A 14,104-nucleotide genomic window follows, 5' to 3' on the forward strand; every position below is an offset into this window, starting at 1 on the left:
TTGGACACCCTCCTTTGTGCTCCTGTAGCACTGTGTACTTCATGTGAAAGCATACTTTTCACTTATATATATCCCACTGGATTGTAAACTCCCTGAGAACATGCTCAGTGGCTGTCCTCAGCACTGGGCAACCTGCCTGGTACATTGTTGACTCCTAGTAAATATTTGAGGATTATTTAACTGTGTGAATGAGTGAATGAATGATGAATGAATGAATGATGAATGAGTGTGAATAATACTCCAGCCTACAAACTTTATGGTCTCAACTTGTTCACTCAGTTACAATACTTACTGCAGTGACGAACATGCCTGTAATAGCATCCCCAATATCCTGTCTTTTGGATTTGATAGTTTTATATTACAGTCATTGTTTTGTTTCATTTGGGGTATTAAAAAACAGCTCCTCATTAAGAAAAGAAACTCCTATTTAGACCCCAGTTAATGCATATTTATGTGGAAGGGTAAACTCATACTAAATTATCAATGTAAAAAAATCAACAAATTTACATTAGGGATCCTCACTGGGAGTTGTTAATAAGTATTGGGATAGCTGATTAAAAAATAAATTGCTTTAGAAACTAAGTATAAAGAACCTCCTAGAATTGCTGTTAAAAAATGAATCCAAGAAACTTGGCACCCAAATGGAGATATAATTACTATAAAACACAATGTTTTTAGTTCTGCACAGATAAAAGTTTCTTACTGCGTGACTTATGTGCTGTGTACTGATATAGGCACTCGGGATACATAATTGAATATTGTGAAATTTCTGAATGCTTTAGTAATTAGAACAAAACTTAGAATACACACATGTTTATGCATACATATAAAAGTAATATGTTATAGGAGAAGCCTACTTTTGAAACAACAGATATTTTAAGATTATCATACTTAAAATGACATATTGAAGTTATTTTGAAAAAGACTAAATGATGTTAGGTTTTGGGAGGAAAAAGGAAATTGTGCTTTGAATTACCTTAAATGTGACAAACAAATACAATTGATCTTTAACAATAACATGCTTGGCCTGAATGGTAGACTGTGCTATTGTTCAAAAACCTCTGCTTCCCCTCCCTGGGGAAGCATTGCACTTCCCTGCCCTATTGACATCATGCCTGGCCTCAGATTTGCTCTGGCTAATTAAATATGAATGGAAATGATTTATGTTTACTTTTGAGCAGAAGATTTGAGTCAGAACCTAGTGTCCTATATTCTCCTTTTTTTTCTCTGTTCTAACAATCAACAGATCTAAGTAGATGCTTCTCCATAATCCTAAAGTTCAAAATAAATATGACATGTAGTTGAGCCATGGCCAACCCTTGTTTGACAGCGTGAGCAAGAAATCAAGCAAGTTGTGTTATCGAAAGCCATTGAAATTGGCTGCTGCAAGTTAAGTTACTGCTGCATCCTAACATAGCCCAGGCTTCTCAGACTTGAGCACACTTTGGAACCACGTGGAGATTTTGTTAAATCATATAGGTTGTATGGATTGTTGGACGCCACTCTTAGTTTTTGAATTTAGTAGGCTTGGTGGGGGGGACTAAGAATTTGTATTTTTGACAAGTCACCATCTGATGGTGATGCTGTTCCAGGAACCACACTTTGAGAATCTCTGGTCTAGCCTTTCCTGACTGATACAGCCTTTCAAATTATATCCGTGGATGCCTTAATTACTCAGTTAATGCTATACCAACAAAATTCAGAATAATTCCCAGCCTCATTATTAAAGAAGTAGACCCTATAAACTGCTCCTTTGGTTTCTGGAGCATGGGCACACAAAATGCCATTAGAAAGCCTACACTGGGTAGAGTGGATTAGATACCTATAGATATCACCATGATACCAGCCAGAGTCAAATAAAAGTCCCCCTCCCAGCCCCCATACAAAGAACAAAGGGAGTTTCAGAAAGAGACCGTCACATGTAGTTGTGGGGGAATTTCCCTTCCTGATGGACTTGGTGGGAATTCTCATCAAAAAGGGGGGTGGTTGAAGAGGGCATTGCACGAGGAAAGCCCAGGGTGACCGAGGACCAGGTGAGGACATGTGAAATGTATCGTACAGTAATGATACAGTTTGCTACAGAGAGACAGATAAGGGAAAAGTGATCTCCTGAATTTCTTTCAGAAGTTCACTTTCTTTCTTGGTGTATAATATGAAACAGTGAAGTTTCAATTCGGTGCTGTTTTTTGTGTTCATGTCTGGGATTGAGGTGCTTTTGGACTTCAGGCTTGTACAGGTGGTAAAGTAACACCAAGCATAGGCCTCGTGATTGTCCAGGCAATTCTGGGGAGACTGATGTGAAAAATAGCCATTGTGAAGAGAAGGTGGATGAGGGAAGCCAGAGTGGATTCCTGACCAGGGTGTACTTTCAGGCAAATCATGTTTAGATAGGAGGACCTGTGGAATGAGAAATTGGACATTGGTTCCTTTAACACTCTCCATGCCCTTATGTCCCTGGTAAAGTCTTTGAATAATGTCAGTTGGAAGAGCATTGCTCCCTCTTCATCCAGGTGACTTGTGGTTTCTCCTCTACAGCTCCAGATGCCCCTGTACTCTGTAGTGTCTCCTCCCCTCAGTGGGACCTCAGCAGGCACAGTTAGATGATTGGGGTGTAGGATGGCTTTACTGTGGTGTCAGGATGCCTGGGGCCAAACTCTGTTTTCTGGCAGATCACTTACCTTCCTTGGTTCTTGGATTCTTAATCTGTAAAATGTAAGTCTTTCAGGTTACTTAGTTCCAATTCCACTTTCCTAATAACGTCTGTAGGCCAGAAAGATTCCAATATGTGTTAACTTGCCCAGTTTCTATTATACAAAACACAGCTTATGTTCGTCATCTTTCAGATGAATGAAGTAAATATTTGAAACAGATGCTTTTCTTTTAGATTTGGGTTACTCTCTAGTCCTCAGTTAATCAGAAAATAGTGGTTTTCCAAAAGTTTCCAAAATGTTGTTTTTGCTCTGTTACATTTTATTTATTTTGGATTTCAACTTTGATATTAAATAAGGATCAGTTTATGAACAAGTGTAGCCTCATGTTATAGTTTTGAATAGCTGCCATTTTGTTCAATAAGAAAGTCAGTTGCCTTAGTATTATTTTTTATGATCACAAAGCAGCTACATTTTTTAATTAACAACTCAATCACTATATATGTTCAGTATTACACAAATTATAAGTGGGGTGAAAATTATATTAATACAAACTCATGAGCATAAAGCTACTGTGCTAGGTTTTGGTGTATTTTTTGACAGGTACTTTAGTAAATATGACAAACACCAATGAACTCAGCTACTTTATTCATAGGAATCGAATCGGCTTTTTAAAAAAGCATATGTACACTTAACATGTCAAACCCAGGAAAATCAATACTTTTTTGGGGGGGGAGAAACAACAACGTGTGAGAGAAACATCCATCGGTTGCCTCTCACACGCCCTCAACTGGGAACCTGGCCCGCGTCCCAGGCATGTGTCCTGACTGGGAGCCGAACCTGTGACCTTTTGGTTTACAGGATGGCACTCAATCCACTGAGTCACACCAGCCAGGACAAGGAAAATCAATACTTAAATGATGAAAGGAACACTGTCATAGAGAAAAACTGGTGATAAAGTGTTAGGTTAAAATATTAGATTTAAAAGTTTTAATACTTGGACTTAGGATCCAGTGAAAAGACCCCTGTGTCTGCGTTACGATTACCGCTGCATCCCGGAAGGTTACTTCTGGTTCGCTGCAGTGTCCTCCCTGCTGGTATAAACCACGCCTTCATAGTTTAAAAGGAACAACTTGGTGATTTACATAAAGGGACTTTAAAATAAGATTCTTCTTACTTAAAATAAAAATATGATGCCCATCAAATTACATAGAAATCTTAACAAATGTCAGTCAAATAGAAAAGCCAGACCGACCATTTACCTTTCTGGCAGCATCCGAGCACCAGGCTGGCGACGGGCAAGGGGAGGTGTGAGCTCTGCTTCCTGGGGGTGTTCCCTCAGACACAGAATTGAGGGGGTGGGCTAGATGGCTTATAAGAGACCTTTCAAATAAAAGGATCTAAGTCAGCTTGAGATCCCGCCTTGAGCAGGCATTTAGGGTGGTACAAGGAATGGATGAAAAATGGTGGGTTAAGTATTTCTTACCTTTTGATGCCATCACTCAAAACCGATCTGCACTGCAGTTCAAGGAAATCTTTGATACTTTGATCTGCTGGCTGATGCTGCTAAAGGGTGAGCACAGGAGGCATCTAACAATGAAATTGTGGGTAAAAATGGCAGAAAGGCTGTGCCAAGCTTGTGTAGAAAAACAGTACATCACCGTGTCAGGCCCGACAGTCAGGACTGTCTCTGAATTTTAAGAACCACCAGTCAGGTCTGCAGATACACATTCAAGCCATTCAACAGATAGCTTGAATGAGATCTGTAGTGTGCACACCTCTTCAGAGTTTGTCTCCCGGAATCCTCCCAGGCAGGCGCTTTCCATGAAACTGGTCCTAACAAAGAATGCAAGACAATTAAGTGCAGAATAGAATTTTTTTTTTCTTTAGAGATCAGAAAAATGACCCAAAGAGAGTGATGGTTTCTCACATTCTGTCCCCTAAAAAGAGTACAAATATCACTTCTGAAATCTAACACACCAGCATCATTTTCAAAAGGTACCGCTTTATTTGCCTCACAAGGCAGCCCTGCGTTATGAACCTCAAGCACGTGGCAGTCACGCGATTTCTTCAGTGAGCGCGGGGCTTCCACACGCTGTCCTGCCCCTTACAGCCGGAGTAGCCCCGGGAGTCAAATATCAGAGCTTTCTCCACAGCCACAAGCTCCTTGGATGTTGGGGTTATTGAATGCAGACTCAGCGGATAATTTGTCTTCAACACAGTCCATTCTGTTCCTAGAAGTGTCAGCGGTGCTTTCTTTTCCATGAACACTGACCCCATCTCGAACGACTTCTTCAAAATCCCCTCTCGTCTTCGTATTTTCTAGAGTATAAGAAAGGCTGTTGCAGCCCCTGGTTCAGACACCGACTTTCACACCTACGTGATCGGGCTTATCTTTAAGAAGTTGTTGTTGAAGGTGTCAGGGTGAGGGCGGCCCAGGTGGGCTGCACCTTCTTCTTGCTTATGGCCTGGACAGTGGCCAGACGAAGGAAGCAACATCCTCATCGTCCGGGCGGCCCAGAGCCTCCGGCTGGAGCTGCACAGACTCAGCCTCTCCACGGACACAGCAGGCGCATCGACACCACCGTATTATTTTAAAGACACAGACACCAACATGCATCTGAAAATAAAGTTATGTAGATTCAAAGATTCTATATAATTGAAAACATTTGTTTTAGTCTTTTTCACCACCATTATGGGAGGGGGAAAATTGAAAATACTTGCCAGTCTTGAGGTCTTTAAAAATAGATTAGTTCAGTATTGTGGTTATAATTTTGTTTAATGTAAACAGTTTTTGCCCATAGCAATGCCATGATCTTAAAAACTTGCCAAGTTTTTTCTTGGGTTTATATGAAACACCATTTTGATCTTAAATTTGGTTTTTGCTGATAGCTAATTTGTCAAGTCTAAACACATGACTTTTCAAGTTTGACTAGTATCGCTATTACCAGTTCATTTTGAGAGGAAATTTCACCCTAATTACCATTTCTGTACACAGTCTGAAGGTGACTCTAGGTTCCTTAGCAGTTGAAGACATCTTGGAGCGTGACCTTCCCTAGTTTGGGTTTTAAAACAAAACAGTTCCAGTCTTTTCAAGTTTAGGGAGAAATCTGATTCTATTGGAGTTGTTACTGTAAGTTTGAATCCAAATGTTTCCAATTTCTATTTAGGACAAATCAGAAAAAAGTACCCAATATTCATCTGGGAATTACAATCACACTTGATTACCCATAACTGCTGCCTGCTTCGGCCACTTTCCTTAGGTTCTTGAGAACCAAGTGTTGCATTTTGTGTGAAATAAATGTACTGTAAAATATTTACAAGAATCAAAAGTAATATTTTTAATGGCCAGGAGAATTTATTATTTAAAGGAATCCAATCAAATTATTTTGTAGATACATAACGTGTTCCTGAAACTAACAAGAATGATCCTCCCCAAATTTCTTAATTTGCTGCTATTCCAACTTTAGATTTTTGTGAGTTTTCTTAAAATAGAAACAGCATTAATTATCTTGTTTTCTCATATTAAATGCCATATGCAGACTGAAATTGAACTCTCAGTCTATTTGATTATTCAAACCATAATGGACGTAAGAGGAAAAACCTGTTGTGTGTAGGCAAGCGATGTAATTTATTTTTAATTGCATGCCACAGGTTCTGAGTGGTAAACTGAAATGATTGGTTTAACCTGTTGGAGCATACATATGTGATTAGAACACTGAAGATTTAAAAAAAAACAAAAACAATTAACTATGCGACATTTACAAAATGGAATACTACTCAACAGTAAAAAAGAAGAAAGTTTTACCCTTTGTGACAGCATGGATGGACCTGGAGAACATTATGCTAAGTGAAGTAAGCCAGTCAGAGAAAGACAGATATCATATGATTTCACTCACATGTGGAATCTAAGGAATAATCTGAACTAACAAGCAAAACAAAGACAGACTCATAGATAGCAGATGATAAGGGGTGTGGAAGGATTGAGCAAAAGGGAAAAGGACTCATGGACATGGACAACAGTGTGGTGATTACTGGGGGGAGGGAGTAAAAGGGAACTAAAAGGTAATGGAAAAAATACAATAAAGATTAAATAAAAAACAAAAAGAAAACAATAATTAAATTAATTCCATGTCACTCTTTTTCTGATATTCTTATGATAAAGGAGATGTCAATCAAAATCTATAGTTGTTGACCAATTTTAATTACTAAATTATAACTGAGTATTAAGGTGAACTTTGACATTTGAAAATGAATTCGGAAAACCAATTAAAAAATGTGGTTCATTCTTTCATTTGGTTTTTTTAAAAACAAAATAAGAAAAATTTAACTTAAAAGGGAATGATATAGCCCCAGCTGGGTGGCTCAGTTGTTTGGAGCATCAGCTCATGCATTGAAAAGGTTGCAGGTTTGATTCCCAGGGAGGACACTTAACCTAGGTTGTGGGTTCGATTCCAGTTGGGTGAGTGTGGGAGGCAGCTCATCTATGTTTCTCTTTCCCTCCTCTTCTCTTTCTAAAGTCAACAAAAACATATTCTCGAATGAGGATAAAAAAAGAACAAAATACAATTTCATGAGTTTTTCTTTAAAATGAAGATAACTGTGGGTAACAAATTAAGGCATTTAAATAAACATTTTTTAAAACTTTCCAATTAAACTTTCCAGTTGTATTTATTCCAAATGTATTTATGTTTTTAGTACCAATGGTAATTCAATAATTAGACGAATCAAAATTTTGAATATCCAGCTATTGTCTGTAACTATAATTCATATTTAAGCTTTTATGTCATCCTTTTCAAACCACCCATTACTTGAATTTTTAAAAATAATTCTGTTCACATATAAGAATGTAACTTTTATTTTTGATACTGAGTGATATAATCAATGTATTAGATATGATATAATGAGTATATTAAGTGGAATATATTCAGATATTTTAAGAATTATCGATGTACATGACTATTTTATAATTCAACTTGTCTTTATTTTTTTGCCAATCTTTTAGCACCTCTAGTTGTGATTTTGCACATCCTACTTTTTGCAAATCATTTAAAGAGATAGATGATGGAAAATTCTGGAGTAAGGAAATTTGAAGCTGAATTAAAGTACAAATACAGTAATTAAGCCCCTAGAAAGAAGTACTGACAAAGGAAATTGTGTGGTAGAATTTTTAGTCAAGATTATTTTCACTTACTTGACAAACATACAGATAGCTTTATAGATGCCTTTTATTATTGTGGTCAGATAGGGTATAAAAGTGACCTTTGCAGTGGTCAGCTGACTGGCAGGCAGCACGGCGTCGCCTTTGTATTAGGTGCTCAATAAATGATCGTCCAGTGAAGAAAGATAGATGACGTAGTATATACCCAATATTTGAGTTTTCTTCTAACCAATTCAGTGAGTAAAATGGGACAAAAGAACTCTGAAACTGATACTTAATGTTTTTTCCATTGTAATCATGTAATTATCCATGTTCATTAGGATCATAGTTTCAGAAAATTCTAGTCTGAACCATTTATTTTAATTAGTGATATTTTATGCCTTCTAGCATAACTTTTACATCAGTATTAATTAGTAAAGTTGACTAGTTTCTGATTTACATTCTCTATCATTGTGTTGGTGAAATAGAGATGAATACCTTTTATATTGTTAAATCTGTTCCTATGTGTTCAAGTACTGATGTTTTGAATTAAATTGCACAAATAAGATATAAATGTATACTTGTAAAGGAATTCAAAATGATATATAAATTCAGAGAGTAAAAAGTTATATTTTTCTTGATGCCTATTAACTCACCCTATTTTTTAATAGCTAGCCTACTAAAAACTGAGTTATATCCTTTTGACTACTCTCCACAACTGTGTGCTTGCACTCACGTGTGGAATATAAAACAAGAAAGAGAGGGAGAAACACAACAAAACAACATGCATGGAGACAACAGAATGGTGTTTACTGGAGTGAAAGGGAGTTGCGGGCAGGGCAGGGTGACCTGGGCAGAAGGGGTCAAATGTATGGTGAGGGAAGGAAACTAGACTTTTGGTGGTGAGCGCACAATAGAGTGTACAGATATTGAGTAATAAGGTCGTATTGTACACATGAAGTTCATATAACATTATTAACCAATTTTACCTCAATTTAAAAGATAGTCAATATGCCAAAAAGGCATGTTTTGATGTAGCAATTTCTCCCCTATAGAAGAGGAATCACCTATCATTTAAGGTTTAATATTAAAATATTTAGTTAGGAGAACTTAATGCAATTTAACTAAGATTAGCAAGATTTTTCAGGACTTATAAATATATGTTTTTAAAGGAAAACATGTAGCATAATGTTGGATATAAAAAAAATCATATCAAAGAGCTACAAATTCTTCTCAAATGGTTTACTAGCGACATCTGCTGGTACAATGTTATTGTAAAGATGAAAGTACCTCATAGAAGTAATTTCATGGAAATTAAGCATGAGAAAAGAATGTTTGGGGACAAAATTGTTTCTTTACTAGCATTTACAACACTTCTTCAATTTATTTATTTATTTATTTATTGTTTTAAAATTTTTATTGTTATTCAATTACAGTTGTCTGCCTTTTCTCCCCATCCCTCCACCCCACCCCAGCCGAGCCCACCTCCCTCCCCGCATTTACAACACTTCCAATTGAACAAATTATTTTGCCTTTGTGAGTTTTCCCCACAACACTGGCAGTTCACCAAGAATATTCTAATAACAATAATAATAAACTTTCTACTTTCTTGTACATAGTCATTAGTTGTATATCAGCTAAGTTGTTTGATGTAATGCTTCACATTATTTTTCTTCCTTGTCTTCCCTGGCTTTGTTTTTATGTCATACATAGAAGAGAACCTGGCAAATATGGAGCGACTCAGTGACAGGGGATTCAGTCATACTGTTTATTTGTCCTTTGTATAGTCTAACTCTAAGAGAAACATCCATGTGTACATGAATTAAATGCCTTATCTCTATGTACACTCAAAACTGAACATGAGACAGTATGAGAGTGATTAAATTGGGAGAAGAAATTAATTTTTTTCTCCCATAGAAGAGAGTTTCTGTACTGTAAGTTATAGAGGAATAAAATATACTCAGTTCTTGCGTATTCTCTCTGTCAACACTCATTGCCTAGATAATTGTATCTCATCCCATGGAAAAAGTATAACTTATACATGAATCGTTTCATTTTTGAACCCAAACCTATATAACCAGCTGTTTGCTTCCTTAAATTCCCATTTATAGCTGATATGCCCCCCAAACTTAGCATGTACAAAACAAAACTTTGATTTTTCTCCTGAAACCTGTTTCTCCCATGGTCTTTCTCACTTCAGTAAGAGGATGTTTTATCATTCCACTTGCTCACACTGAAAATATTTCAATACTTTGTAAATTCTCTTCTGTCTTACCCCACATTGAAACCATCAAGAAATCTCACCAATTCTGCTTTTGAAATACATTCAGAATCTTACCACTTTTCCCCACCTCTGCCACCGTGACCTAGTGAAGCCACAGTTGTGTTTCTCCTGGGGATTGGCCTCCTTGCTTCTGGCCGTGCCCTCCTGTAGTCTGTTTCCCAACAAGCAGCCAAAGTGATTGTCTTCAAATTTAAAACAGATCTTGTCACTCTTCAGCGGAGAACCTTCCAAATTTCTCAACGTGCCAAAAGGGCTCTGTAAGAATTGCAGACCACTCTCTCCCTCCACGGCTATTACTATGACCTCATCTGCTACCAGTTTCCCTGCCCTGTCCTGCTCCAGCCACATGATCTACTTCTTGTTCTCCTTACGTCCCCGGCAGAGCCTCGGTCAGGGCCTGAGCACTTGCTCTTCCTTCAAACTGAAACGTTCCTCCCTCAGTTCAGTAAGGTTTCAGACCAAATTCCCAAATTTCGCCTCAGAGGGGCCCTTCCTGACCACACTGTGTGAAAAGATACGGTCTGGCTCCTTCGCTGTTTCTCGCCTTACTCTACTTTTCTTTTTGTCGTAGCAATTTTCCTCGCGTGGCATACGCAGTCCTGCAGAAGTAAGGCCTGCTTGAGTGGGGTTGGGAGGGTGATAGTATGAGCGTAATAATTTATAGTTTTAATTTGAAAATTCGCCTAAAATGTCATATGGTGTGCTTGAGTGTGATATTGTTATGTTACAGAATTACATGCTTATGATTTTGCAATAAAAGAAGGGCGTTATTTGTGCCAGACCCTGTATTGAGTTTTTAAATTCCATCTCTCCCCAACCTAGAAAGTCAGCCTTTTGAAAGCAGGGGATTCTGTTGCTCACTGTCATATCCTTACAACCTAGTGCTAACACATAGTAGGCACTCAGTCAGTATTTGTTGAATAAATCAGTGAGCCTCAGTACATGAACGGGGAATGTGGTTTAATTTACATTATAATAACCAAATCCATGGAATAGTGAGGAACCGTTTGATGGGGTCTGCTTTGCATACATCTTTGTGTTTGTGTCGTACTTCTTACATTTAACACAGAGTACAATAGGGTTTCATAGTTAGGTTAAGGCTCCAACAATACTGTTGGTGTCGAAATGCAGGGCACTAGTACTATTTTAAAGATTCTTTTTGTGGGAATAATTACTTTTTTGTTCTTTTGACATAGGCATCTGACCCCCAATTACACTAACAGACCTTATACACATGAATGGAAAGAAGAATAGCCCCTTTTGAGTCCGGGCTAAGACTTTATCAATATAAAGTGCTTCCCACAGGGTTCTGCTGAAAGAACCAAACTTCCATCATAATGAAATTGCAAATTCATTTGTATATGCCCTTTTTTATTTGAAAGCTACTTTTTGATGTTTGGTCTGCAATTAGATTTATTGTTGAAGGTCACAATATGCAATCCTGACTACTCCGAGTTGTCAGAATCCTTTATCTATTCAGCATTGCACAAAGATAAATGGGGATCTTTGAACAATAACATACTAAAGCCAAAATGTGTTCCCAGTTGTATATAATCTTTTAATCAATCCGCTGCTTTCTGGTTTCCAGGCCTACCCCCTCACCAGCACACCTCGCTGGAAATTACCCAATTATGGGTTTTAAATTACTGAGAAACACTTTCTTCAGATAGAAAAAGATACTTGAAGATTTTTAATGCTGTAGTTTTCCCATGCACATTTTTAGGTTAACATGGGAATTCTTTCGTCTTTACCTTCATTCTGTAGGTAGTTGTGTAGTATGTTAGCTAAATTCGGTGGTTACAGTTCTCACTGTTAAGATGACCACAAAGTGGATCATGTTGCTTAAGTGATATGAATTCTTGAGTGTTTTAAAAATCTCTGTGCACATGGATTAAATTCTTTTCTGAGATTTTATATACCCCAGTAAAATGTTCATATCTAAAATTGTAAGGCAGATTTCTTATGTCTTTGTGCATTTTCTTTGTGACTTGTTATAAAAAGGTATACAGAGAATTGCCCGATTAGACTTAGGTTGTATTCCACTTTTTACCCAAGAATAGCCAGGGTCATAGTAACATATATTAGAATATCATTATATCACCAGTCTTTATAGTTCTCCAAGGGATTTTGATACTATACCCAAAGGTCCTTTAGTAACTTGATTATACCTACAAAGTGGACCATTAAGACCAGTATAGTAAGTATAGTAATGTTGGCACTTTAAAATTTTGTTAAAATATTTTTTGCATTTCTGACTTTTTTTCTTGATTGTCATATAGTTTGAGTCTTCTCTGATTAAAAGGAACATACTTTTTCAGGAGGATGCATAAGAGAAAAAAACATGACTTTTAAGTTGATGAACATTGTTTTCCCTGAATTCTGACTACTGTTTATTTTGACATCTGGGAAGTTGCTGCACTTTGGGAGGCCTCTGCACCGCTATGGAGTAAGAGAAACAGCTATTTGTAGAGTTGTGATGCAGTTAAATTAGACAACACATATGAAGGGCCCAAAACTGTGCCCAGCAAGGGGAAGCACTCATTAAATGTTATTTGGAATCCTCTCTCTGTGCACTCCCCTCACCCCCTCCCTGTTCCCCATGCTATGTTATCTGATTGGGCCTACTCAGAAGTTCAAACTGTTGAACTAAACTTGAAGCTTTCTGTGTGCCTGCCAACTCTACATAGCTCTGCATTCATTGAATTAGTAAGTAGGGAGAAGTCAGGACCTTGAACTGACCTATACATAATACCCAGCAGGTGTATGTGCCCTTTTACATCAAAACAAATTGCTCCCCCATAGATTGGGTAGAATGAAGAATGCTCCACCCCCAACCTTCCTTTCAAGTCCACATGGAGCCCTTAGAAGATTTACTTTGCCTTAAGTTATATTAATATGACATAGGAAAACATTATCATTTTAATCACTTTGTGTAGGATGGCTTGCTTCATTGTTGTTTGTTTGAAGATTGGTACTGCTCTGATTATTGCCCTAAAAGAGTTTTACCTTTAAAGAAGTAATCATTTTTCAGAAAAATGTTAATAGCTATTTAATGTACAGGTTTATATCTCAAGACATGTTATTTAATCATTGTAAATTTTATTGTTTTAGGTGCAAAGATGGTTTGAAAGGATTTACATTCTCTGCACTTAGGTAAGTAGCATATTTTATTTACCTTTATGTTAAGTAAATTTGCAAGTTAACATTTTTTAAAAAGTAAAATTATTATATATTTTTTAATATTTATTGAATCAGTTTTTAAGTTGAAAGTAATTTTAGAAGTCACCAAAAGTAACTGCTAATATTTCATTAAAGAGAAATTTATTAGATATTTTCCCTCTAAATCACTAATCCGCATCTGCTTTGGGACCTACTGTGTGCCTTGTATCAAGGGGTATTAGAAAGTAATTGCCAGAACTCCCTCCTCAGGTGGCCTGGAAAGACAGAGCTACACACGAACGGTGATTGGAGATTAAGCACTGAATGGTGTGGCACCAGATTTTGAGCTTCTTTAGGGCAGGACTCACGCGTTGTCAGACACCTCTCACCACAGCGGTGGGCACGTGGCAGCTACGATGGAGATGTTGGTTAACATTAGCATTGTATTTTACACGTATAGTTTACAAATACTTTCTCATAGAGTAGAAGACTAATTTTCACAATTCTCAGAGGTGGTATTTTCATGCCCATGTGACATGATGAAAAATTAGGCTTAGAATGTTTGACTAATTTAATTTGACATCCCACAGTGACTGTCTATACTGTACTTACTCCACACTCGCTACTCCTTCAGTTTATGTCATAAGTACTGCCGGTTTTCTTCTCCAAAGTGCGTGCAGTAAATGCTTAGTGAAGATTAGTTGTGTGGTGTTTACTGCAAATACAGAAGGAAATAATCAGGGTGGGTGGGCTTAAATATTAGGAGACGCTTTTATATGATTATCTTATAAGATTATTTTGAGGGTCAAATGAGTTAATGTATGCTTAAAAATTTTGACTATTATTTAAAATTTGTATTTATCAATTACAGTT

At 37.2% G+C, this 14,104-nt stretch overlaps 1 protein-coding gene and 1 pseudogene across 3 annotated transcripts in view; one reads left to right on the forward strand and one right to left on the reverse strand.

The window, feature by feature from the left end:
* TMEM135 (transmembrane protein 135) overlaps window positions 1-14,104 on the forward strand; it is a 237,586-nt gene that overhangs the window by 196,914 nt on the left and 26,568 nt on the right. For all 3 annotated transcript variants that reach the window (XM_045181806.3, XM_071221474.1, XM_024572837.4), the window contains one exon: window positions 13,184-13,225. In XM_045181806.3, the coding sequence (XP_045037741.1) occupies window positions 13,184-13,225 (42 nt within the window). The remainder of the gene's footprint in view (window positions 1-13,183; window positions 13,226-14,104) is intronic.
* Window positions 4,578-5,880, reverse strand: LOC112315866 (iron-sulfur cluster assembly 1 homolog, mitochondrial pseudogene; annotated as a pseudogene).

Source organism: Desmodus rotundus, chromosome 5 (genome assembly GCF_022682495.2).
Source record: "Desmodus rotundus isolate HL8 chromosome 5, HLdesRot8A.1, whole genome shotgun sequence".
NCBI classification, from domain to species: domain Eukaryota; kingdom Metazoa; phylum Chordata; class Mammalia; order Chiroptera; family Phyllostomidae; genus Desmodus; species Desmodus rotundus.